Below are 26,023 nucleotides of genomic sequence, written 5' to 3' on the forward strand. Positions count from 1 at the left end.
ACACAAAATGCATATGTACATGCTGCTCAGGGTCTTCTCTTCATGTTCATCACAAATTCTTTCCCACTACATTATTCACAAACGCACATTGCTTTATCTTTAGCTGGGCACAACTCTGTCTATGAGTGGATGTGTATGTCAATCTTTCACTTTGCATGCACACAGAAATGCACTAAGACACACTTACAGAATGCACCCATATGCCCAGCCTTGTGTGTGTGAGCTGTGTGGGAAAGTTCTGTTGGCACATATGGTTCTAGCAGATGACTAGTGGGTTCTGCATAGTCAGAAAACTTTGCATTGTCCAGCTGTTAGAAGGTCAGCAGATCTCACAAAGCTCTGTATATTCTCAGACAGCATACACACACACATGCATGCATACAGCTGAAGTGCTATGACTTAACATAGGAGTGTTTTGAATTACAATGCTCTGTCATTTGAAATATTTAATATTTATATATAATGATAATTTACTATACGAATCTGAAAGTAGGAATTTCGGCCAGTGTCTTTTCAAGTACTTTTTGATCATGAAAACACTTAATAGTTCAACTAGTAGTTCTTTAATAACATTTCATTTTTAAAGCCAATCTGTTTGTTTTTAGTGACCCATTAAACTCGACATAGCATGAGTGGTGTGAGTTTGGGGCTGAACTATCTGTTTGTTTGACCAATGGCAGACAGAGTGTGTATTCGCAAATCTGTTTCAACAATGTTTAGTTTTGCAATTCCGTTTTGTGACGGTATTATTGCAGAATATTGATTGGTATGGTAGTGGTGGGAATTATACGAGTAATTTTACATCACAATAACGATATATATCACAATATAGTAAACTGTTTTCTAACCCAAAAAAAAAACAAACATCTATACAAATTGTTTTATATGTTTAATAACCATATTGTAATGCCTATTTTTGAATATTCTAGTCAGTCAATTAAATTCTTTATAAATGAAAACTACTTCCTAATATAATTTTCTCTTTATTGGGAACTTGACAAACATAGTTAAATAATAAAAAATAAGAAAGCTCAATTTGGTTTTAAATCAACCTTACCAGTATGCTAAAACTCACATTATGACACATTTCAGGCTGATTTTGTTGACTAGTATTCTTATTATTATTATCATTATACAATTTTCTCAAACTCAACATCTTCTCAAAGCATTGCAACAAAGGAAATATATAAGTAAAAAAATATCCAACACAAATTCATACTATATTTGGCCTTTAATGATTTAAGTCATCCCTATAGAGAATATCTGAATGCAAACATGGCCGGTTTGTTTTCATTATATCTAATATCATTGAACAGAATTTTAGTAAGGGTGATGATGTGTATATTAAAACAAATCTGTATGTCACATAATTATTGGTTAATGACAGGTTATTTGTGCCAGCTTAGCTGTTCCTAGTCAATGGTGGTTAGAATGTCGGGCTATCAAACCTTTTGAGAATCTTGACTTCCTGCATAGTGCTTTAAGGTAAAACAAAACTCAGTAGAATTAAAATGGTCACATATGTTTTTTTTTTTTTTTTCGGTATCAAAAGAAACTTGATTGAGTGATGCTGCTCTGCGTGTTCCTGTCTCTTTTTCTAAATCCAAACCAATTCCACACAATGGAGGACACACCTGTTTCTTCACAATCTCCTCCTAATCTTCTCATTCACAGGATTTAAGGAACTAGCTGCCACTTTTTCTTCCTCCTTATCTTCTTAGACAGAGTTTATACTGTGTATATGTAACATGAGTAAAATGCTGTGCTCATCTCTTACCACACAGTGGCGATTTTGCATAACCGCGATAAAGGCGATTATTCAAAATGTATACCGGTTGTCACATTTCTACCAGTTTATCGTGTCTACCAGTACATCACCCACCCCTAGGGTATGGTGCCTTTGTCGCTGATATCTTGTGGTTTGTTTGGGTGCAACTGTACACAGAAACTGTTCACTGGTTTGTGGTCAAAAACACCTGATGGAATGCAGTGGAACAGATTGCAGCGATCTTGAGTCACATTTGAGCTACTGGTACTGTGTATTTAATCTGTTTCATACACTATCTTAAAAATATGCCCTTTATAGCACCAGCTTCTAAAAAATTGTGAAACATGTAGTGTTCATTCATCTGACACATGTCATGTACTGTACATAGACCAAAAATTTATAATAAATGGAGCCCATTCCTTTGACCTCCAATCCACCCTGAGCATTCGGCTGATTTATTTGTTGAGTAATTGAGCTCATGCCTATCCCTATCTGAGAGGCTATACAGTATGTGCAATGTGCTTCTCATACTTTTTATTTTAACACTTTTACTGTCTGTGATTTAGTTAAAGATGAATACAAATTGTTTTGTGATTCAGTCCATCTGACTCATATTTTAACCTTCAACACATTCTCTCTGCAGCCATTTCCACTTGTTTCCTCCTCTCGCTGGATGGTGAAGCGTGGGGAGCTAACGGCCTTCGTAGAGGAAAGTGGAATCTTTTCCAAGAGGACATCTCGCCAGCAAGTCTATTTCTTCCTCTTCAATGATGTCCTAATTGTCACAAGAAAGAAAAGGTGAGCTGGAGAGACCACAAATGAGAGTTCTCATACTGTGTCCAACATGTTACTCTGTTCTTCCCCTGCTGTTATTGTGCCCCGGAGCACACTATAGAGAACAGGAAATTGTTGAGTAGAAATGGATGGATATGAAGGTACAGCTTGAGCCTGGTTGTGTTTTAGAAGTAAGACAAAGTTAGCTGCATCACTAATACCAAAGTGGGGTGAAAGAACAAAAATAAAATTTTAAGATTCAAAAGTGTGAATTTAAGAACAAAAATAACGTTCAAGTTAAAATAAATGGAAATTAAATAAAATGACTTATAAGGCAGAATTTTGGGAACTCTTTTAACCTTTTCACACATGAGTTTCTCCTGAACTGTTGGACCCCCCAGCACGAGTTCTTAAATACATGCAGTAATAAAAAATTATCTTAATTTACACTTCACAGCAGATGCATTGAAGGATAGATTATATCAACAAGTTTCCAGCCTCAAGTAGTTTTTCTGTCCTCTGTGAAAGCGAAATCCTGCATGAAGCATTTTTTGTTGGTGTTATTTTTGTGCCATTTTTTAGAATTAGAGATAGTGAGTGAAATCAGAGGAACTAGAATACTTATTGGTTACTGCATATGAGAGCCTGACTGATATGGGATTTTTGTGACCGATATTCACAGATTACCGATATGGTGACCTATTTAGATAATGTTTGAGCTGGAATGAAAACAGACCTTTTCTATGTGGATATGACTATTCAAAGGTACTCAGAAGACTGCTTTCTTGAACAAATATTTTTATCAAAGAATATTTTAGATTATTATACATTGTCAACAAATTCTAGAAATGAACACTTAAAAAAAAAGAATAAATAAAAATAGAATAAATAGCTAAATAAACATCAGTATTACTGTTAAGTATCAGTCAAATGCTGACTATTTTAATACCACCAGTCAATTAGGAACAGGTTGTAAAACAAGAAGCATTTACACCTGCCGAATCAAGAGATAAACAGCAGATCGATGTTACACCGTATTCTGCTATACAAGTTCAGGGAAAACTTTCAACGGTGGAAAACCAGACTTTTAAATATTACATTTTGTAAATGCAATGACTAAAATTGTTCGTTTGAACGGGATACCAAACTGTGAATCCTGAATAAAACAGTTTGGTGAATACATGTTTACACATTAATAAACTCTCAGCTGACAAGCAATGAAAGTAGCTACATGGTTAGCTAGTTAGCTATAAGCTCATTGTCACAGAGATTGATTTGCAAAAGATTGATTTGATTTACTTTCCAGCATTGCGTATCACCAACTAGGTATCAACATAGCATGAAATCAACACTCAACAGACACAATCCACCACCGCACTGTTGTTTGCTGAGCTGCAAAAATATGCTCTGACAAACTATAGCTGGCTAACATAGCAGCAGATGTGATAAACATGAGTGACATGGTTGGCAAGGAAGGTTTTACATTATATTAGTTATACTGAAAAGGGAAGATGATGGGGTCATTGTTCCAGTATGTATTTCACAAACTAGTAAGCAACTTACCATGAAGACACCACTTAACACTGCACCACTTAACTCCGCACTGTCTGCAAAACTACCGTCACCGGAACCACGTCAGCTCAGCTCTGTAAACAGTGGAGTTGGAGCACACTCTGCTGGACAAACTACGTTATGACATCAATTCAAAAGCATTGTTTTCAGCATTATATGTTCTAAAAAAAAGTTTTCATATCTGTGCATATCGGTAAACATACACCAATACGATATATCGGTGAAAGGCTAATATCGGCTGACCGACAAATCGGTTGGAACTATTGAGTAGCATACTCTGCTATTATTTAAAAAGAAATTAGTATGTGAAGCAATGGAATCCAGCACTCATCTGAGAAATACTGTAAGCATGGTTACTTTGTATTTTTTATCCAAGTTGTTCTGAGAAAAACGTTTTGCAGCCGAACTATTCTTATTGAATATTAAATATTGAGTTAAACGCATTGCACTGTTTAATACAATACTCAGCACAGTGGGATCTGTTGTATACTGCAAATTTTTTTAAATGTGTTGTCGCGTATTAGTAGTAAGAGTATTGTGGTTGTTTAATCTTTCAAACATAGTTTAAGTGACCATCAAAATACAGTATATTTTTCATGCTATGTTGTTTATGCTTGTATCTGGACAAGATTTCATTGAAATTATGAATAATTGAAATTTAATTTCAAATTGAAATGAAATTTGGGACAGAGTGGGGAAAAAAAGTCTTTAAAAGTCTTTAAAAAATGTCCTTTTGTGAGTTTGTAAGTTGGTTGTTAATTCCCTGGAATGTTGCAAAAACATCAAATATTTCTTGCAACTTTGTGCTTCATTATAGAGAAATCTGCGTTTATGTCACGTGTTGTATTAAGCATGTTTGTACAAAGTCTGCTCCCTCTCACTGCATATTGTCATTCAGCCAGTCAGTGAGTCATTTATTTTCTCATTCTTGTTTTTTCATAATTTTTGAGAACATTCTGCACACAATGAAAAGGGGACAACCTCGTGGAAAAAATATGGTTTTCATTTCTCCTCCAGCCTTGGCCCATACAGCCCACAAGCTCTCTGTCTGGCATATAATAGAAAAATAAAAAAAGAGAAAATCAAAGTTTTTTTTCAATCATTTGAACTCGAAGAGTTGCGCGACAGACTGCATGTGTGTTTGTGTGATGTTTGTTATGATATGCGGTCTGTGCAGTATGTCCGGTGTGCCCAAGTCACGCTACTCACTCAGATCTGGAGCAAAACAAACTAGTGCCATCACACACTCTCCACTCCATCCCTCTTCTCATTTCTTTTCCCTCTCTCTCCACTGTTTTCACTCATTTCTTAGAATGGTTATGTAACTCGCTCTTAAAAATCAAATTGCTGTTTTTACTCCTTTCTTCCTTCACAACTCTCTCTTCCATTCCATACACAAGAACGCGCACGCACACACGCACACACACACACACAGTACATATTACAACATATCTGTTGTATTTTGCAGATTATTTTTCAATAAAGAAAATATTAGATCATATAGATCAATATTTATCAGTGTTATAGACAATAGGGACACAGTGTTTAGAACACTGTTATAAAGGGGTAAGTAATGCGAATATTATGTATATACACAAGGGACAATTATCATAAAATATGAGCGTAACCATGAGTTAAATGGTTAGAAGTGCTGTGAATATGTTTATTGTATAGAACATTTAAGGCTAATACAGTGATGACATCATCCTTCTCTCAGAGGAGATGATGGTTACAGTGTTATTACCCAGATACAGCGTGCTTTTCAGTCCAGCACAGAGGCCTGTGTGTGTGTGTTCGTATAAATGCGAGTGTGTGTACATGTGTGAATGTTTTGTTCCTGACGCTGGAACATATCTTGGCTGCTGGAGAGGATGTCATTATAGCGGTATGATCATCAGATAGAAACATCAAACTGGCAGCTGTAATATGCAGTGACCTATCTATCTATTAGAGCTGTCAAAATTAACGCTTGTGCACGTGATTAATTAAAATATTTAATGCGTTAATTTTTCTTAATAGAAATTAACAGATTTAGCAATTTTGACATTAGATTCTGACATTTATTCAGCTACATGTGAGTTCTAAACACTGGCTGGAAAATGGTGGAACCTTTACAGTGTGTCCTGGGGACAGTACACTTACATGCACACCACAATCAAACACACAAAGGCAATTCTGTTTTAATGATTAAGTGATTGAGAAAGGACCTCTTACAAAACAAACAAAAATCAACTACTTTGCTGCCTTGGAGGAATTTAATTACCACAGAAATACTTCAAGTCTTAACTATCACATAAAAGGGAATGCTGTTGTAGGCTAGCTTGTTGGAGTTCTCCCAGTTCAAATAATTTAAACTTTGAACCCATTGCACTGAACTTATGGACAGTCAGCAAATTATTTCCATTTAAAAGCCAGACTACAGTTTGCAAGTGCACATAGTCTGTTGTCTAATGAAACAAAAATGTCATGTTGTGGGGGTGCTTTGCTGCAGGAGAGACTGGTGCACTTCACAAAAAAATATGGCATCATGAGGACGGAAGATTATGTGGATATATTGAAGCAACATCTCAAGACATCAGCCAGGAAGTTAAAGCTCGGTCACAAATGGGTCTTCTAAATGGACAATGACCCAAAGCAAATCTCCAAAGTTGTGGCAAAATGGCTTAAGGACAACAAACTCAAGGTATTGGAGTGGCCATCACAAAGCCCTGATCTCAATCTGATTTGTGGGCTGAACTGAAAAAGCCTGTGAAAGCAAGGAGGCCTACAAACCTGACTCAGTTACACCAGTTCTGTCTGGAGGAATGGGCCAAAGTTCCAGCAACTTATTGTGAGAAGATTGTGAAAGGCTACCCGAAACTTTTGACCCAAGTTAAAAAATGTAAAGGCAATGCTACCAAATCCTAACAAAGTAACACACTTCTGACCCACTGGGAATGGGATGAAAGAAATAAAATCAGAAATAATAAATTTTCTCTACTTTTATTCTGACATTACACATTCTTAAAATAAAGTAGTGATCCTAACTGACCTAAGACAGGGAATGTTTTCTACGATAAATGTCAGGAAGTGTGAAAAACTAAGTTTAAATGTATTTGGCTAAGGTGTATGTAAACTTCTGACATTTTTTCATTCTGTCACAGACAGACACTTATTGTGCTGCTATCACACAGCAGTCCTTGTATTCACCTTATAAGAAGGGTAGTTTTTCATTGTTTGTTAAATGGTTAGATGTGCTGTGAATGTGGTTATACATTCTCCGGAAATCTGTGTATTTTGGGGGATTCTCTATCTCGATTTTGTTTTAATCACATTGTGGACACAACCTTTCTTCCTGTGGCAGCCATGTTTTCCTCTCTCTTCCTCCTTGTTCTGGCACTTTCTATCACTCTATTGCCCTTCTTGCTCTCCTGTGTCTCGGTGTTACTTCCAGACATCTGATTATTTGCACTGGCCTTTTCCCCTCTCTGTCGGATCTGTCATGCTATGCTGTTGGAATGTTAATGGTGTTGTGAATGTGTTGGGCAGAGCCCAGAGGATATTCAGGAACTGAACAGGAGGATCTGACTCCAATTATTCAATTATCTCTACACAAACACATTTTTTTGTCTGGCTGAAGACATGCTGACTTATGACACAGCACAAGTATTTATATACTTTTAAAAATAGCACTTGCTTACACATGAACACACTAATTCAAAAACACACAGTCCGCAGTCACTGCTAGAAGAATGGCTAGATCTCAAAACAGTATTAAACATAAGATTATTCCTGCATGTTTTATTTATATTCATTCATTTAGCGGGAGCTTTCATCCTACAATACTACAATATAAGCAATTCATCTTAACACCCTGTCCTGAAGGGACACAATGCAATAAGATTCCAGTGACAAGCAATTTGTCTGTTAACACTGAACGTAATAATGTTACATGACACAGTACAATTACAGCCAATCAGAAGATATTTACTGTTTAATGTACAGTTATAATGAGCAGGATTTTGGACCTGCTGAATGTCACAAAAGTTCAAATGAAGCAATTGACAGACTGTCCCGTCGCTCCTCATTTATCATGATTGCAGCTGGTTAGGAAAAAAAACTTTTCTTAACGTGAAAGAGAAAGACTTTTATGCCTTGTGTCTGATGAAAATGCAAAACATATATTTTTTTTATATTTTTTGCATTGTTACTGTACATAATAGTCATTGCATCGCCCACAACCATTTTTTTTTTTTTTTCATTATTTTATTGCAAAAAAAAAAAGCATTAGATTAATACAGTAATGCATCAATCATCCTGTCAAGACAAAATCATTTTTTATAAAAATCAGCATAAATTAAATTCAGTATAACTAATACAGCCATGGTTGTATACTGATGATTGGTGATATCATTAGTTATACTTTACAAATATACTTTACAATTTAAATGTATATAAATATGTATTTACACTACTACAGTAATACAATACAATAGGCTACTGACGATTTTTAATGTTCCTAAAGTAGGCTTTTTTCATACAAAATATAACTATATTTTTCTTTTGATTTTGGGGTGAAATATGTTCTTGACAGTTTTTGTGGCATTTGTCCATTTGGGTGCATCTGTATAAGTCTTCTCTCAGTCTATCTATCCTCCTCATCCTTTTTCATGGAATTGCTGCTCTACATTCCATTTTGTAGATGTTTTGATTGATGTTTGGAGCAAATGTTTGATTGGTAACTGGTGACATGCACTTTAAACCCACAGCTGTTCCCTGTAGTCAGCCCTGCGATATGATGAAATGTGCCTTTGTGTTTGTATGTCACGGTTGGCCAGTGGTCCCCAGTCAGAGATATGGGGCTGCTGTATGCAGAGCACATGTGCGTGATATTATTACTATATAGTTAGCTGGAGTTGATAAGTCTCTGCAGAGACCGAGAGCCACATGCCTCAATAGTGAGGGGCCATTAGACTTGCCAAAAGCAAATCTCACAATTACTTCCAGATGGCAGGAGTCATCTCGCTCAGGGAAACAATAAACAGGTGAATGAATGAAGATGCAATTAGCTACAGAAGATAGTGGGATGTGGTGGTAAATGGACTATTGTGTCTTCAGTAGATTGAGTCTTATGAAAATTAAAGACGTGCTGTTAAATGTGTTACAACAGCAAAAGACCTTGGGTGACTCCATACAACAGTCAGCTTGTTTTTATCTTCTGAGCTAAGTATATAAGCTTAACAGCCCTTTTTCATGTAGTAGATCTTTAACATGTCATGTCTGGTGATTTTAAAGTAATATTCTGGGTTAAATCTGTAGGATACTGTTGATTACAATCCCTGATGAAAAGACCAGCATTGCTGGACATCAGCATATGTTGTGTTTTGGGTGCTGGTCCCCCAGCATGGAATGCTGGTGTGCTGATGTACCCACCAGGCTTTTAACCCTCCTATTGGTTTCAGGTCATTTTTGACCCGGGAGAGGTAGATAATAATTTTGAAATACCATATAGTTGTTAGTATGGGTACCAAACTTTTTTTAAACATTTTTAAAATAAATTTTTTAAGAGATTTAACCATTTTTAAAACAAAATTATTACATATTTTGCATTCACAGGTCAATTTTGACCCAGGCATCTTGTAACGGTTACCCTGTCTTGTCTCACTGTTGCCCTTTGTTTGTGATTTTGTCACTTTTGGTATTCCTTAGTTTTCACTTTTGTCACGCTTGTACCTCCATAGTCTTGTGTTCACTGTTCATTGTTTGCACCTGCCCTTGTTAATTTGCCTTTGGTTTCTGTTAATCACCTTGTTATCTTGTTTGAGTTCTGTTCTTTCATTGGCCCCTTTTCCCATGTTTGTGTATTTATACCCCGTGTCTTTGTTCAGTCTTCGTTGATCGTTGTTTGATGTTGTCCTGGCGTGTGCTGCTCTCCCTAGTGCCCTGTTCGTGTCTACCTTGGTCAGCTTACTCAGTTTATGTTTCTTTTCCCCATCGTGGGTTGTTCATTTTGTGTTTTCTGGTTAAATAAAACTCAAACTGCGTTTGGATCCGCATCTCCTCGTCTGCCTCGTTAATCATTCATGACAGAACGATCGAACAACATCATGGATCCAGCAGCTCTTTGGGCCAGCAACCGGTTGCTCAACTTGAAACAAGAAGACCGCCCAATAGTAGACCACGTCCTCAACTTCCTCCCCCTGGCGAACCTAACCAACTTCCCGGACGAAATGCTGATGGTTTTCTTCAGGGACAACTTGAACCCCTCGCTGAGGGAGCGGGCGCCAGAGCCCACGCCTGTCCCGGTCAGCGAGCCTGTGCCCTCGCCAGCCACGGTCAGCGAGCCTGTGCATGCCTCTCGAGCCTTCCAGGGCTCCGCCCCTCAAGCCTTCCAGGGCTCCGCCCCTCAAGCCTCTCGAGCCTGCCAGGGCTCCGCCCCTCAAGCCTCTCGAGCCTGCCAGGGCTCCGCCCCTCAAGCCTCTCGAGCCTGCCAGGGCTCCGCCTCCTGAACCTCTCGAGCCTTCCAGGGCTCCGCCTCTCGCCTTCCAGGGCTCCGCCCCCCGAGTCTCCTACGGCTCCGCCCCCAGAGCCTCTTGAGCCTCCTACGGCTCCGCCCCAGAGCCTCTCGAGCCTCCTGCAGCTCCGCCTACGGGGCCTCCTGCGGCTCCGCCCCCAGAGCCTCCTACGGCTCCGCCTCCAGAGCCTCCTATTGCTCCGCCTCTCGATCCACTCAAGCCTTTGATGGCTCCGCCCCAGAGCCTCTTGATTCTCCTAAGGCTCCGCCTCTCGAGCCACTCAAGCCTTCGACGGCTCCGCCCTCAGAGCCATCGAGCCTCCTATGACTCCGCCTCCCGAGACTCCTCCGGCTCCGTCTCTCGATCCACTCAAGCCTTCGACGGCTCCGCCCTCAGAGCCATCGAGCCTCCTATGACTCCGCCTCCCGAGACTCCTCCGGCTCCGTCTCTCGATCCACTCAAGCCTTCGACGGCTCCGCCCTCAGAGCCTCCCGAGCCTCCCATGGCTCCGCCTCTCGAGCCACTCAAGCCTTCGACGGCTCCGCCCTCCGAGCCTCCCGAGCCTCCCACGGCTCCGCCTCTCGAGCCACTCAAGCCTTCGACGGCTCCGCCCTCAGAGCCTCCCGAGCCTCCTATGGCTCCGCCTCCCGAGCCTCCTCCGGCACCGCCTCTCAAGCCACTCAAGCCTTCGACGGCACCACCCTCAGAGCCTCCTACGTCTCTGCCCCCAGAGACTCCTGAGTCTTCCTGGTCTCCGCTCCTAGAGCCTCCCACGGCGCCGCCTACCCTGGCTCCGCCTCCTGAGTCTCCTTCGGTTCCACCTCCTGAGCCTCCCTCAGCTCCGCCTTCTGGGCCTTCTGAGCCATCACCTCCCTCGGCTCCGCCTCAGAGGTCCTCCTTGGCTCCGCCTCACGCGACTCCGCCGGCCTCCCCTGTGGCCTCTCCATCTCCTAGGCCACCAAAACCGGCCTCTGTCCTGTGGTCATCTCCCAGGTACCCTGAACCGGCCCTTGGCCCACGACCACCTCCCAGGCCACCAAAGCCGGCCTCTATCCTGTGGCCTCCTCCCAGGCCTCCTGACCCGGTCCCTGTCTTGTGGCCTCCTCCCGGGGCTTCTGACCCTGTTCCCGTCCTGTGGCCTCTTCCCAGGCCCCCTGACCCAGTCCCTGTCCTGTGGCTTCTCCCCAGACCTCCTGACCCAGCCCCAGTCCCGTGGCCTCTTCCCAGGCCCCCTGATACAGTCCCTGTCCTGTGGCCTCCACCCAGGCCTCCTGACCCTGTTCCCGTCCTGAGTCCTCCCTCCTGGCCTCCTGGCCTCCTGACCCAGTCCCCGTCCAGTGGCCTCCTCCCAGATTCCCCAAACCTGTCCTTGCCCGGTGGCCAGCTCCCAGACCATCAAAACCTGTCCCTGCCCGGTCGATACCTCCCTGGCCCCCTAACGCTCATCTCCACTTGTGCTCCCGTGGACTGTCTCACCTTCATTCGTGCCCTCGTGGACGGTCTCATTTCCCCCCCGGACTTCCTATCTGCCCCTGGCACCTCCCGGACCTGCCTGTCTTGCCCTCTGTGCCCCCCGGACTTCCTGCCTGCCCAGTGTGCCCCCCTGGTCTGCCTGTCTGCCCATGTGCCCACTTGTACTGTCTGTTTGCCCCTGGTGCCCTCATGTTGTTCTTGTGGTTTTTTGTCTTTTGTTGTTTGTTGTCAAGGATCGTCTGGTATCCGATCCTTGAGGGGGCTATGTAACGGTTACCCTGTCTTGTCTCACTGTTGCCCTTTGTTTGTGATTGTCACTTTTGGTATTCCTTTTCACTTTTGTCACGCTTGTACCTCCGTAGTCTTGTGTTCACTGTTCATTGTTTGCACCTGCCCTTGTTAATTTGCCTTTGGTTTCTGTTAATCACCTTGTTATCTTGTTTGAGTTCTGTTTTTTCATTGGCCCCTTTTCCCATGTTTGTGTATTTATACCCCGTGTCTTTGTTCAGTCTTCGTTGATCGTTGTTTGATGTTGTCCTGGCGTGTGCTGCTCTCCCTAGTGCCCTGTTCGTGTCTACCTTGGTCAGCTTACTCAGTTTATGTTTCTTTTCCCCATCGTGGGTTGTTCATTTTGTGTTTTCTGGTTAAATAAAACTCAAACTGCGTTTGGATCCGCATCTCCTCGTCTGCCTCGTTAATCATTCATGACACATCTATTGTGGCTTTACACATGATATTATGTTATACATGAGAGAGATTTGTTTTTACATCTATTAATTTAATTTTTGCTTTTTAGCACATCACTTACATTTTGCCTCTTTCCCATACTCTCTCACATACATTTTTGTCTCTCATTGGGACTGCATTTTGTTTACAGAAATGCACATACACAAACGACCAGCTTGACCAGCTTGTAATTTCCATGCTGGTGTTGAGTAGTTTTCAATCATTTTGACACATTTTGAAAGATTTTAACAGATGAACTCGCAATGTAAGCCAACTGTTGCATTGTAAGTGCATTTGCTTTAACAAACTGTTCCTGTACAATTCCTGATTTAACCCTAAATGTTCCTTTAATTTGTCTCTCTGTCTTTCTCTGTCTGTGTTCCCTCAGTGAGGAGAATTATACGGTGATAGACTATGCACTTAGGGATCAGATCTGGGTGGGGTCGTGTCAAGCAGAAGACTTAAATCTCTCTCCAGTACGCGCCACTGCGGGAATGCTAACTTCACGACAAAGCGTGACCAGCCACCTGTTCCAAATCAGATTCCGTAGCAACCACTCCGGAGACAACGTGACAATGGTCTTGGGGGCAGAGCTACTGTGAGTACTTGCATATTATTTGCTCATCGCTTATGCACTTCTTTGTTCTGCATTTTCATTTCCTAATTTGCTATATCTATCTAACCATTTTGATTGAAATGTACTCAAATCAGGATGATTACACATTTATTAGTCCTTTGTCATATTGTGCTGTGAATCATTCTGTACCTCTGTCTGAGGTTAGATCAAATTGTAAAATTGACATGTGCTGACATAACATTTAATCAGTGGCAGGACATGCATTAAAAGTCTAGGCCTTCAGTGTGATTCATGCCATTAAGGAAACATAGTTTCACAATGAATAAGACACCCTATGCCTTCGGGCATCATACATTATGTCGCAGCTAACTAGTAATACCAATTGACATTGTAAAAACACGTCCACGTCCACGCACACAAGCCAAAACGTTATACAACACAATGCTTAAGCAAGCCTGATTTTAACTGCAGCATGATTGTATTGTGAAATGAATGTCTTCCGAACAGACATTCAAAAATCAATTTTTCATATGAATCTACCAAGGAAGTCTATAATACCTGGAAAAATCTATCTAGTGATATTTGCAGTTTAAATGAGGCTTTCGATACATTTCATTTCATCAGGGTACACGGTTATGCTGCGTTCCATTCAAGTTGGATGTGGGATATTCCTACTTGATATCTCCGACCTTAAATGCATTCCATTCCCTTATATTCGGAACTGCAACACTCCCATTAGCTTAACAGGGGTTTGAGTTGAGAATTTCTGTACGAGCCTACAAGTTGTAATTCTGACTTTAAGATGCATTTCATTACATTTTACTAGTAGGAAGTTGTAAAATCTGACTTTCCAAGTTGAATGGAACTACTAGCACTACTTTTCAAAACTTGATCCGACACTGAATGCTCAAGCAGCCTAATTTACACTTAAAAAACTCCTGATGTTGCTATAACAATGCAAAAAGCACTTACCAATGTGCTTGAAGTTAAAATCAGTCCTCCTTTCCTGTTCAATAAATTAAGCAATCACACAGTCATGCAGAACATCTTGTGTTTTTAAATCCATAAGGATATCTTATGACTGTGATGACAGCCGATTAGTCAGAAAGATGTCACGCTCGCTTTCAAATTACGTCACTTAAAGTGTGATTGCATCACTCAAGGCCAGCTAGAAGGCCTTGACTGGGATATATCCTAAAGATCACACCCACCAAGAACAAATAAATCAATCTGATTGGCTGATGAATCTGACTATCTGACTTTAGTTGCTGATTCATTTGCATTGTTGGGGGATTCTGAAGAAATTCTGAAGGCCTGACGGGTGGAGCTCAAACTCTCGCAATGCTTCAAGCATGTGATTTGTGAAACAGTTGTCATGCTTTGCTTGTAAGCATCAAGGAATAAATTTTGACTGGATAAACTTTTAGTTTTTCTCTATTTGTGTGTAGATTAATTAAGAGTGGAAAGCGATTAAAAATACATAGGCAAAAAGGTGATTGAAAATGAATGGATGAAAAATATTTATTTATTTATTTGGCATGTAAGGCCAGCAAAGAAGAATTTGATGGCCCTGAGAATTTGCCACTTTATCAGCTGGCAGTCTTTAATTGACATGCCAGCTGATAACTGTTCCTTAAGAGGCAGTTTCCATGTGTTCTACCACCCCATCAGTCATTACACTACATAAGTGCATTAACCAGCCATGGATATACTGGAATATAAATCCATTTCCTGCATTTACACAATCTACTAAGCAAACAATAACAGTGCAATTGGGATATTTATTGGCTCTCCTGATCTACCACACCCTTTCCTTATGTGTTTTTATTTTATTTTTTACCTGTAGCTGCATGAAATGTACTGTTCTTGGTGCCAAGTACTGCTCATAACTTTGACTAATCATGTTGAACAGAGGCGTCATCACATTTAAATTAGCTGTGTATCACTGCAACAACATGTTTGGTGAAGAGAACAGTGTTTTTTCTCTTGTTTTGAGAAATTAGTTCAGGAATATGGTCAGGAAGGAGTTCTAAGTGAACAGAGAAAGGTGAATATTTGTGAAGGCTGCACAGAAATAGCTGAACATTTGTGTCCTTCCTTTACATCTCTCTAAAATAAGCACCCTCTCTAAAATAATCCCCCCCCATCTGAAGGTGAGTAAACCTTGAATGAATTTCAGGGGGCCATTTCCGATACTTTTGTAGCATTTTTTATTTTTTCCTGAAATCCACTTAAATTTTTTTGTGGTTGCTTGCACCAAAAATAATCATAACTTAATTTTATGTGATCATTTTCCAAATTTTTGAACATTAGAATTAAACAGCCTGCTTAAATGCTACTGTACTTTTAAAGAGTAAATAACCTGTTATGATTGAACCTGTTGTGAAAACTACTGGTGTAGTTCTCATTGTTGTTCATCTGAGTGGGCCAGGTTGCACCAACGTGCACATAGTTGTGATGACAATACCGTGACGATATTTTGAACAAGCCATCTGTGCAGATTTCTTTACATAAAATGTCTGTACATATTTATTTTATTTTTTTGTGAATTAGAGTATGCCTATACAGAACATTAAGCACTTTTATATAATATATATATTAAAAAAAAAAGCAAAACAAATCTGTTTCCTTTTAAATTGAGTTTTATTTTTCTGACTCCATATGATCATGCAATCCAGCAACAAATCACAGCGGTAAAGATATACTTTACGGAACCAATAGAAATCACAGCCCTGAAGTTGTTTACACGAGCCATCCTTCCTCCCTCCCTGCCTGACATCATATAGTACATACAAATATGTGACTTAAATAAACACTCTTCCTTCAGTTTCCTCTCCCAAATAGCTTTGGTTTTGTTCCAAAAGTTTCTTCTGTTGGAAGGTTTCTTATATATATATACAGTCCACAGTAAATCTGATTATATCTTTCCTTTTCAGGTAAGTTGCCGTAAATGTCTGATATGTGTGTGTACAGTATGTAGAAGGGCTCACTTTTCGTTTTGTTTATAATTTATTAGTAGTGCTTGCTAAGGCAAGGATCATACCTTGATATTCACCTGATGGATGATAAAACAGGCAAAAAATATCTCATATACTTACATTGAAGTAGACATGGCTGCATTATTATCACAAATATAGTTTATTGATTTTTAAATAACCATAAGTCTGTTATTGGCCTTGAAATTGAGATTATTAATGCCAGTTAATAGAAGTTATATTAAATACATATTTGTTCAATTTTATGCCATACACTCTATGCAAGCCAAACAAGCTGAAAACTGTTAAGCTGAATTACCTTCTTGCTTTTTTATGCATCAGTAAATCAACTTCACATTGACCCAATTACCATGCCAAAACTAAAATGATATTTAATGTTTTTATAAATTGTACACACAAATTCAGCAAAGCATACATGTTTGTGTCGTGTTGCTCACTTGCTGTGCATTTATCGTCTACATTGCAAGGGAGCAGCACAATGTCCAAAATTGACTAATATAAGGGTCTCTCTCTCGCCATTGCCATTTCAGTACTGAACAGACATGTCTGGGATTGGTTAAAATACTTAACCGCTGCAAAAATATGTTGTAAATAGAAACCTTTGACGCAGCAGGAGTAGATTTAAATGGAATGCTGTAATTGTTAATTTTCATTATTACATATCGTCATTAGTTAATGCGACAGCTGAAATCATAATCTTAATTAATTTTTTGATTAATTGTGCAGCCCAAGAAGGAGGAACCTGAGCCATACCTAGGGAACAGAATATAATAGGACTTGGGGGTGTTCTCTTTCAAATTGGACCAGTAAGCATCCAACTAGAATACCTTTGCAACTGCATATTAAAATGCAGAAAACACCTAAGCTATGCTTTGGCTGTCAACAGCCACACTTTCTGTAGAAAATGTAAAAATCTAGTTTCAATTTATTGTTAAATGGTAAGAATATATGCTGTTTTTTTTTTTCATCTCTTCTGGTTCACTCTCTCTGTCTTGCTTTTCTATGGAGCTTTTCAGTGGAGGAAAAAAGTAGCTGTCATTTGAGGATCACATTTCCCTGAGGAGAAACTAGATCCTTAAACTTATTAAACTGCACTCTGGAATATTCACAAAAGATAAATGGGTAATGTTTGGTTTGAATGCACTTATAATGCCCAAAAATGCTGTCTACTGTAGGTTGGCAACCTACTATAGATGAAGTTACTGTTTACAAACAAACACTCTGCCCAGCCACTTCTGGGTTCTTTTGTTAGCCCAGAAAAGAGCTGCTGTCTGTGGGCGCATCGCACACGCGCTTTTTTTTGTGGGGTTGTTTTCCATAGATTATTTGAGATCAGGGCTTCTTCAGATTTCTACCAGATCGTTACATCAGGAAAACTTTTTACATAAATGATGATATTTCACAGGTCATAGTTATCACTTCTACTCTATTAGACACAGTTGACCTGCTGCAGCTGTTGGTGGATATTAACTTTTTAATGAAGAAGTCACACAAACTCTGCTTGCAAATGGCTGTTTTTAATTTCCAATGTGCTGTCGCTGTGACAGATATGAGGTCAAATTATGATCTAACGATGATCTTATAAGATCAAGACCACCATATAAAATATAATGGGAGGAACGGGATCCTTCTCCACCACTGCAGTGCATGGACTGCTGTTTGCGAAAGGATAAGTGAATAAAAATGTCGTACTGCTAAAATTATTTCTTTGCATTTATTTTAAATGGATTAATCATTATTGTTCTGTCAAAATGGTTAATATGTTTTGATATGGAATATGATCATACTGATGTATAATATTATTTATTTTATGTTGGTTTATCATTTAAGCAGTTAAGACACATATTGTATGTCTGATGGTAAGTTTCTAAGTACCCACATTCTTAGGCTTTAGAAGTGTGTTAAACGTGTGAAGGATGTGTATTCATCAACCTGTTACATGTCCAACATAATCACACAGGTTCATTGAAACAAGATCAAACTTGTTTTGTTGATAATTCAGTAAAGAACCCAGATAATTTCTTCACTTTAAACCATAGATATTCCTTTATAATAACTTCTATTAACATTAACAAACATTTTTACATTCTATAAAGCTTAAAATATTATAAATATATAGGTTTTAAATCCCAACCATAGAATGTGCATACATTGTGTTCTTGTGTGGGCAGATGTTAATTTAGGTGCTTCAGACACATATTATCTCTTATTTTTTGCTAAGATTTTAATTATAGTTAAGCATGTTGGCATTCCTCTGATTACATAACTTCCAACAAAAATGCTTGTCTACAGTAGCTATTGGTGAAGAGTCAACATGACAGTAGTTCTTTTGAGGAGCCTTCGACAACAGAAGACAAGTTCTCCCACATTTTTGGGCCTCCGTCAGACTCCACCCTATGTAGTGTCTAATAATGTGGCTCAGCACTGCTAAACCTTGCATATTCAAACCTTGCAAGTCTTTCATACCAGTGTGTATATCTGTGTGTATGTGAGCATCATCATTATGGAAAGCCCCTGACTCTCCTTCTCTTTCTTTTTTCTCAGCACTGCTAACTAAACCTTGCATATGTGGGATCACCCCTTTAAACATTATTCTGAGTGGCCCCTTTAAAAATAGCGCACGGATTGCATAAAGTGGGTGGGCACGTCAGATAATCACGTAGCTATAAAAACACAGGTGAGAGTTAGTTTCCTCATGGCATTGTATCGATGCGATCTGTTTGTCTTGTGTCGCCTTCACTCCTTGGGAAAGGTAGGTTTTGTCAAATTGGAGGCTCATAGATGGGAGGGAATTATAAACTTAGAATATGGGTGTTCGTGGGAATTTAATTTAATTCACCTGTTTGATTAATGCGCTTGTTTGGTGTAATTTTAGATTAGTCGGTTGCGTCCAGGCATTGTTAGTGAGTATGTGAGTGTCGTACACGTGAAAGGTAATTTTATTTTTCCCTTACCCTGTTTGTGTGATTAAAAATGTGAGAGGCGTGGGGTGGGAGAAGAAAGCAACCGAAAATGTCTTTGTTTTGCAGAAGTTGCCAGCTGCTGCTTTGCTGCGGCTTACATAGCGTTTCCAGTTTGGGACGCGGGATTTTTGCCTTGAACGCTCGTGATTGCATTGAACGCGAGCGATTACCTTGAATGTCTTTGCTATTGCCTGTACAACGTTCCCGTTGGATGCTCTACACCCGTGGACCTTGATTTTGGCGCCACCTGGTGTTCGCTCGATTCGCTGGTGTACTTTCATTGATTTGTGTTTATTCGTTGTTTGTGTATTTTGTTTAAGGGGGCGCAATGGAAGTGAATTGAAATTGTTTTGTTTTTTTGGTTTGTCCATCTTGTTATTATTCTCATTATTAGTTTTTGTATTGTTTGTTAATTTATTTAGTAGTTTTAATTTTGGTTGGTTGTATTATTTCTTTGTCTTGCCTTATATTGATACCGCTCAATTACGGAGTGGATTAATTGTGGTTTATTTGGTCTTTTTGTTCCTTTTTGATTTGGTTTATTTGGTTGGTGTTGAGTGGGTGTAAATAATTATTGTAATTTTGGGTTTGGTTGGTTTGAAGTGTTTTGATTTGTATTAATTTTGCTTTATTATTTGAGTGGTGCGATGTTTTATTTAAAGACATAATACGAAGAAAGAAACCAACTTGTTTAGTTATCCCTTTTTTTTTTTGTGTATTTTCCTTTTGTTAGTATATTAACTTTTCTTTTTGTATATTTGGCCAGTGTATGGGTGGCTGGCCCATGTGAACCGACTAAACACTGCCCATTGGGCTGATTCGTTCACATTGATTGAAGTGTTTTTTTTTATCATTGATGTTGAGCTCAAGATGGGTTTAGTAACTAATTGATAAATAAAATTGTAGTCTGTTGGTTTTGTCTCTGCTCGTCCTTTTCCTTTAGTGGAAAGCCTGATTGGGGAGGCTTGAAAATTTGGGCTCTGAGTACGGGCCTTACTAGTGTAAGTTGATAGAGCGTTACGGTCACACACATTCAAACCTTGCAAGTCTTTCATACCAGTGTGTATATCTGTGTGTATGTGAGCATCATCATTATGGAAAGCCCCTGACTCTCCTTCTCTTTCTTTGAATATGGACCCCCGTTGTGATGTCATGAGCTACGTATTTTTTTGTGTGGTGCTCAGTTGACTGTAGTGTGATAGCGATGGCTGCCTAGCAACGGCTGGAACAATATGCCAAATACTGTCAGGAGCTTTAGTTGCATGCCCACCACCTTTTGTATTCTGAAGGAGTAACCGTTGCAACTGTATTTGAAAGGTGTCCTAAATCTGCAGTTGGGAATACTATGGATCAGATAGCTCGTTCTCTGTTCCCTTAATGGGCAGTATAAATGATTGAGATAATGTATTGGTGACATGAAGGTGAAATATGAAGGCTGAATGTGTGAATGTGGCTCATTTATTTTCATGTTTTATGGATATTCCTTCAGTTTTCTTTGTGCCTTAAGGTAGAGTTTGAATTATCTCTTATTTTTTTTCTGGTAGATTCCTTCATTGAGACTTCACCTAAAGTAAAATCTTTAAAAGCGGTGATAGGTCTGGAATTTTGGCCCTCAGCTGTAGTAAAGCTTGTGGGAGCCTGTTGAAGCTGAGCATCATACAGGAGATTGATGAACCCAAGAAACCAGATAGGTGTTAGGTCTTTTTGGGTTTGTTGGTCTCTCTGGTGTTTAAAAAATTAGTATCAGTAAATGAATGATCTGACCAGAGTTGTTGAGCATGGAGTAATTTCAGAACACTGATAAATGCCTGAAGAGTAGTTTTCAATCGGTGTTGCTTCAAACCCCAGATATAACATTGGACATCAAGGGGCACCTCAACACTGTAGTAACATTGTATATAGTCAAACATTTATATTGCCATCTACACAACAATATGCTCAACTCTTCACATGATGTATTAATTCATTTATGGGCTATAGATAGTATTTCGATGACGTCACGACAGCGCCATTGGAGACAGATGAAAACGAGAAGAGTATTACTAAATACCATGTGAACTTTGGTGTGGTGTTTAAAGTTCAGTATTACCCATCAAATGTATATACTAAATGAACTGGACAGTTGTTTTGATTTTTGAATGTTAACCAGCTGTGTTGCATAGTTGCTATAATCTGATGAAGGGGTAAACAAACACAAAGAAGTGCACTCAGTAAGAAAACAAGGGATATGTTATTATACAGGATAAAAAGAAGAAAAAAATTCAGCTGAGTGTATTCTGATCACATCTTTTAATGTAATGTTGGAACTGTTAGTATAAATCTATACTAGTTAAATATGGAGCAATACAGACTGTTGGCTAGCTAAAAGCTGAAGTACAATGTAATGGCATGCTATAGTCTACCTGGCTTTTTGTCCCATTTGTAAGTGTTCCTCTGTTGCCATCTTGGCCCTTGGTACAACTAAAATCAGTTGCACACCTGTATTAATGCAGGATCACAATTAATTGAATCGTGAACCTACAACACTAGAATTCAATACCTCATTTACACTAACCAGTCAGGAATCAGGACAGTTAGCATCAGCATGCAATCTGTCTTTCTTATCTTGTGTGTAGGTAGATTATGTAGGCTCTTATTTATTGAAGCCTATGCATTTTGCTATGTTAACTATTCATATTTAAATGGTTAGATGCATTTTATATGTTGCATTAGGGATGTCCTGATACAATTTTTTTGGAGAACGAGTATGAGTACCGATACTTCATTTTTGGTACTCGCCAATACCAAGTCCGATACTTGTTGTTGTTGTTGTTGTTGTTTTTTTGTTTTCTGAACTCCATATCAACAGTTTATTTCAATTGTATCATCAAAATGGTGCTTGAATGAATACATTAATCAAATGAAAATATTAACAATTCATTTGAAATATTACATTTTATTATTATCAAATTAACTTTTATACAGAACCTCACAGCACAATCCAGAATAAAACATTGGAGTTATATATTGTGAAATAAAGTGCTGCATAAAAGAGCATTACAGATGTTAGATATTGCTTAAATATAATACAATCACTATTGATATATTTTTATCTTTGTTGTTATTATTAGTAGTAGTAATACAGTGAATATGACATGATTTTACAGTAATTATATATTTTTGTCATACTTTATTCATTTAAATTGAGCTTTTATTTTGAAGTGTTTCTGTGTGATGTTAGCTTTTCAATACAGAAAAGCCGGTCTCTATACATGAGTCAAAGTGATTTATTAAACCACAAAGGCTGGTATTTAATTAAGTATGTACATACTCTGTTTGTGCCTCGTGCTACAATGTGAATTTGCGCTCTGTTCACTGTCATCTGCTACAAACTGAGCCTTCGATGCTCATGATGTTGTTTCCGTGTATGAGCCAAGGAAGAGCTTTAAAGGGTACGTCCACTTTCACAAGTGCTCATAGGAGAGAGAGAGAGAGAGAGAGAGAGAGATATATAAATTAAATCACAGCTTTGCGGTTAAATAATCTCACCAGGACATAATGTGCTGAATGTTTATGGAATGACAATCGTATGTAAAATATTATCGGTTTTTGGTATTGGAGCATTTTTACGAGCAGGAGTACAAGTACAGTTGAAGTCAGAAGTTTACATACACTTAGGTTGAAGTCATTAAAACTAATTTTTTAACCACTTCACTGATTTCATATTAGCAAACTATAGTTTTGGCAAGTCGTTTAGGACTACTTTGTGCATGACAGACAGATTGTTTCACTTTGAATCGACTCTCACAATTACAGTGGGTTTGAAGTTTACATACATTAAGTTAACAGTGTCTTTTAAGCAGCTTGTAAAATTACATAAAATGATGTCAAGCCTTTAGGTAATTAGCCAATAGATTTCTGAAATGTTAATTATTTTAATTTCGAGTCAATTGGAGGTTTACCTGTAGATGTATTTTAAGGCCTACCTTCAAACTCAGTGCCTCTTTGCTTGACATCATGGGAAAATCGATAGAGATCAGCCAAGACTTTAGAAAATAATTGTGGACCTCCACAAGTTTGGTTCATCCTTGGGAGCAATTTCCAAACACCTAAAGGTACCATGTTTATCTGTACAAACAATAGTAAGCAAGTATAAACACCACTGGACCATGCAGCCATCATAATGCTCAGGGAAGAGACGCATTCTGTCTCCTAGAGATTAACATAGTTTGTTGCGAAAAGTGTAAATAATTTCCAGGACAACAACATAGGACCTTGTGAAGATGCTGGAGGAAACGGGTAGACAAGTATCTATATCCACAGTAAAACAAGTCCTATATCAACATAACCTATAAGGCTGCTCAGCAAGGAAGAAGCCACTGCTCCAAAACTGCCATAAAAAAGCCACAGTACAGTTTGCAAGTGCATATTTGGACAAAGATCTTACTTTCTGGAGATATGTCCTCTGGTCTGATGAAACAAATATTTAACTGTTTGGCCATAATGACCATCATTATGTTTGGAAGTTAAAGGGTGAGGCTTGCAAGCCGAAGAACACCTTCCCAACCGTGAAGCATGGGGGTGGCTGCACAATGTTGTGGGGGTGCTTTGCTGCAGTAGGAACTGGTGCAATTCACAAAATATATGACATCATGAGGAAGGAAAATTATGTGGATATATTGAAGCAACATCTCAAGACATCAGCCAGGAAGTTAAAGCTCAGTTGCAAATGGGTCTTCCAAATAGACAATGACCCCAAGAATACCTCATGCAAAATGGCTTAAGGACAACAAAGTTAAGGTATTGGAGTGGCCATCACAAAGTCCTGACCTTAATCCGACTGAAAAAGTGTGTGCGATCAACAGTTACACTATTTCTGTCTGGAGGAATGGGCCAAACTTCCAGCAACTTATTGTGAGAAACTTGTGGAAGTCTAACCTAAATGTTTTACCCAAGTTAAACAATTTAAAGGCAATGTTACCAAATTCTTGTAAAGTAACTGATCTAAGACAGGGAATGTTTTCTACGATTAAATGCCAGGAAGTGTGAAAAACTGAGTTTAAATGTATTTGGCTAAGGTGTATGTAAACTTTTGACTTCAAATGTACATGAGCGTGGTTTCGGACCCAATTCCGATACCAGTATTGTATCGGGACATCCATATTTAGCATCGTTTTATTTTTATTTTGCTCATTGCAAAGCTATCATGACATTCATTTGAGTAACACCCCACCAGTTTAGACCCACAGTAATAATAGACTGTTAATTGTCTTGACCATATTTAGGAACAGTTAGTGCCTTATTTAGTTTCTAATCAATAGAATAATACATTGCGTGAGTCTTGTTCTGGCATTGCTCTTCTGGCGGATGAATCTCCCAATTTGATCATGACTGGAGCCAGAGTCATAACGTGCTATTTTGGGTACCTCAGCAAGTAAAGACACTGACTACCACCCCTGGAGTCACGAGTTTGAATCCAGAGTGTGCTGAGTGACTCCAGCCAGGTCTCCTAAGCAACCAAATTGGCCCGGTTGCTAGGGAGGGTAGAGTCACATGGGGTAACCTCCTTGTGGTCACGATTAGTGGTTCTCTCTCTCTCAATGGGGCACGTGGTAAGTTGTGCGTGGATTGCGGAGAATAGCATGAGCTTCCACATGCAGAGTCTCCAAGTTGCCATGCTCAACGAGTCACGTGATAAGATGTGTGGATTGGCGATCTCAGAAGCGGAGGCATCTGAGACTTGTCCTCCGCCTCCCGGATTGAGGTGAGTAATTACGCCATCACAAGGACCTTCTAAGTAGTGGGAATTGGGCATTCCAAATTGGGAGAAATGTGGATAATTATAATTTTTTTTTTTTAAATCAAGTGTTTTATCTACTATTAATGTGTGAATTGTACTACAATTTTCAATTTAGTCAAGTCAAGTTTATTTATAAAGCACACTTAAAAACAACAAATGTTGTAACCAAAGTGCTGTACAATTTTTTTACAAACATTAATAACAGAATTTAATAGAACTTATAAAATGTTAAAAAGAACAAATTAATAAAACATTATAAAACCTACACAGAAAACTATTAAAATTATCAACCAACATTATAGGCTAAAGAGTACAAATGTGTCTTCAATTTAGATTTAAATATCGGCAGTGTGGTGGAAGACCTAACAGTAAATGGGAGTGCATTCCACAATCTGGGGGCCGCAACTACAAACGCCCGATCACCTTTAGTTTTCAACCGGGAACGAGGAACAGAGAGGAGTAACTGATTTGATGAGCTAAGAGACATAGGTGCAGAATGTAGATGGAGTAAATCAGCAATGTACTGAGGGGCTAAGCCATGCAATGCCTTATAAACATACATCACAACCTTGAAATGTACTCTGTATCGAACTGGAAGCGAGAACTGGTGTAATATGCTCTCTTTTCTTGGTACCAGTTATGAGTCTAGCTGCTGCATTTTGGACTAATTGCAGACGTGAAAAAGAAGATTGAGACAGACCCACATAAGGCGTTGCAGTAATCCAGCCGGGATGTAATAAGAGCATGAATTACTGTTTCCGAGTTCTTCTGTGAGAGAAACTGTTTTAATTTAGCAATGGACCTTAGATGAAAAAAACTTCCTTTAACAACAGCATTTATCTGCTTATCAAAAAATAAGTCAGAATCAAAGATGACACCCAAGTTCTTAACTCTCCTGTGC

General features: G+C 39.0%; 1 protein-coding gene across 1 annotated transcript in view; it reads left to right on the forward strand.

The window, feature by feature from the left end:
* Positions 1–26,023, forward strand: part of LOC127661665 (rho guanine nucleotide exchange factor 26-like) — a 60,452-nt gene that overhangs the window by 23,847 nt on the left and 10,582 nt on the right. Inside the window, exons 11-12 of the mRNA XM_052152482.1 lie at positions 2,412–2,566; positions 13,196–13,405. Of these exons, the coding sequence (XP_052008442.1) occupies positions 2,412–2,566; positions 13,196–13,405 (365 nt within the window). The remainder of the gene's footprint in view (positions 1–2,411; positions 2,567–13,195; positions 13,406–26,023) is intronic.

The sequence above is a fragment of the Xyrauchen texanus genome, chromosome 21 (genome assembly GCF_025860055.1).
Source record: "Xyrauchen texanus isolate HMW12.3.18 chromosome 21, RBS_HiC_50CHRs, whole genome shotgun sequence".
Taxonomy (NCBI): Eukaryota; Metazoa; Chordata; class Actinopteri; order Cypriniformes; family Catostomidae; genus Xyrauchen; species Xyrauchen texanus.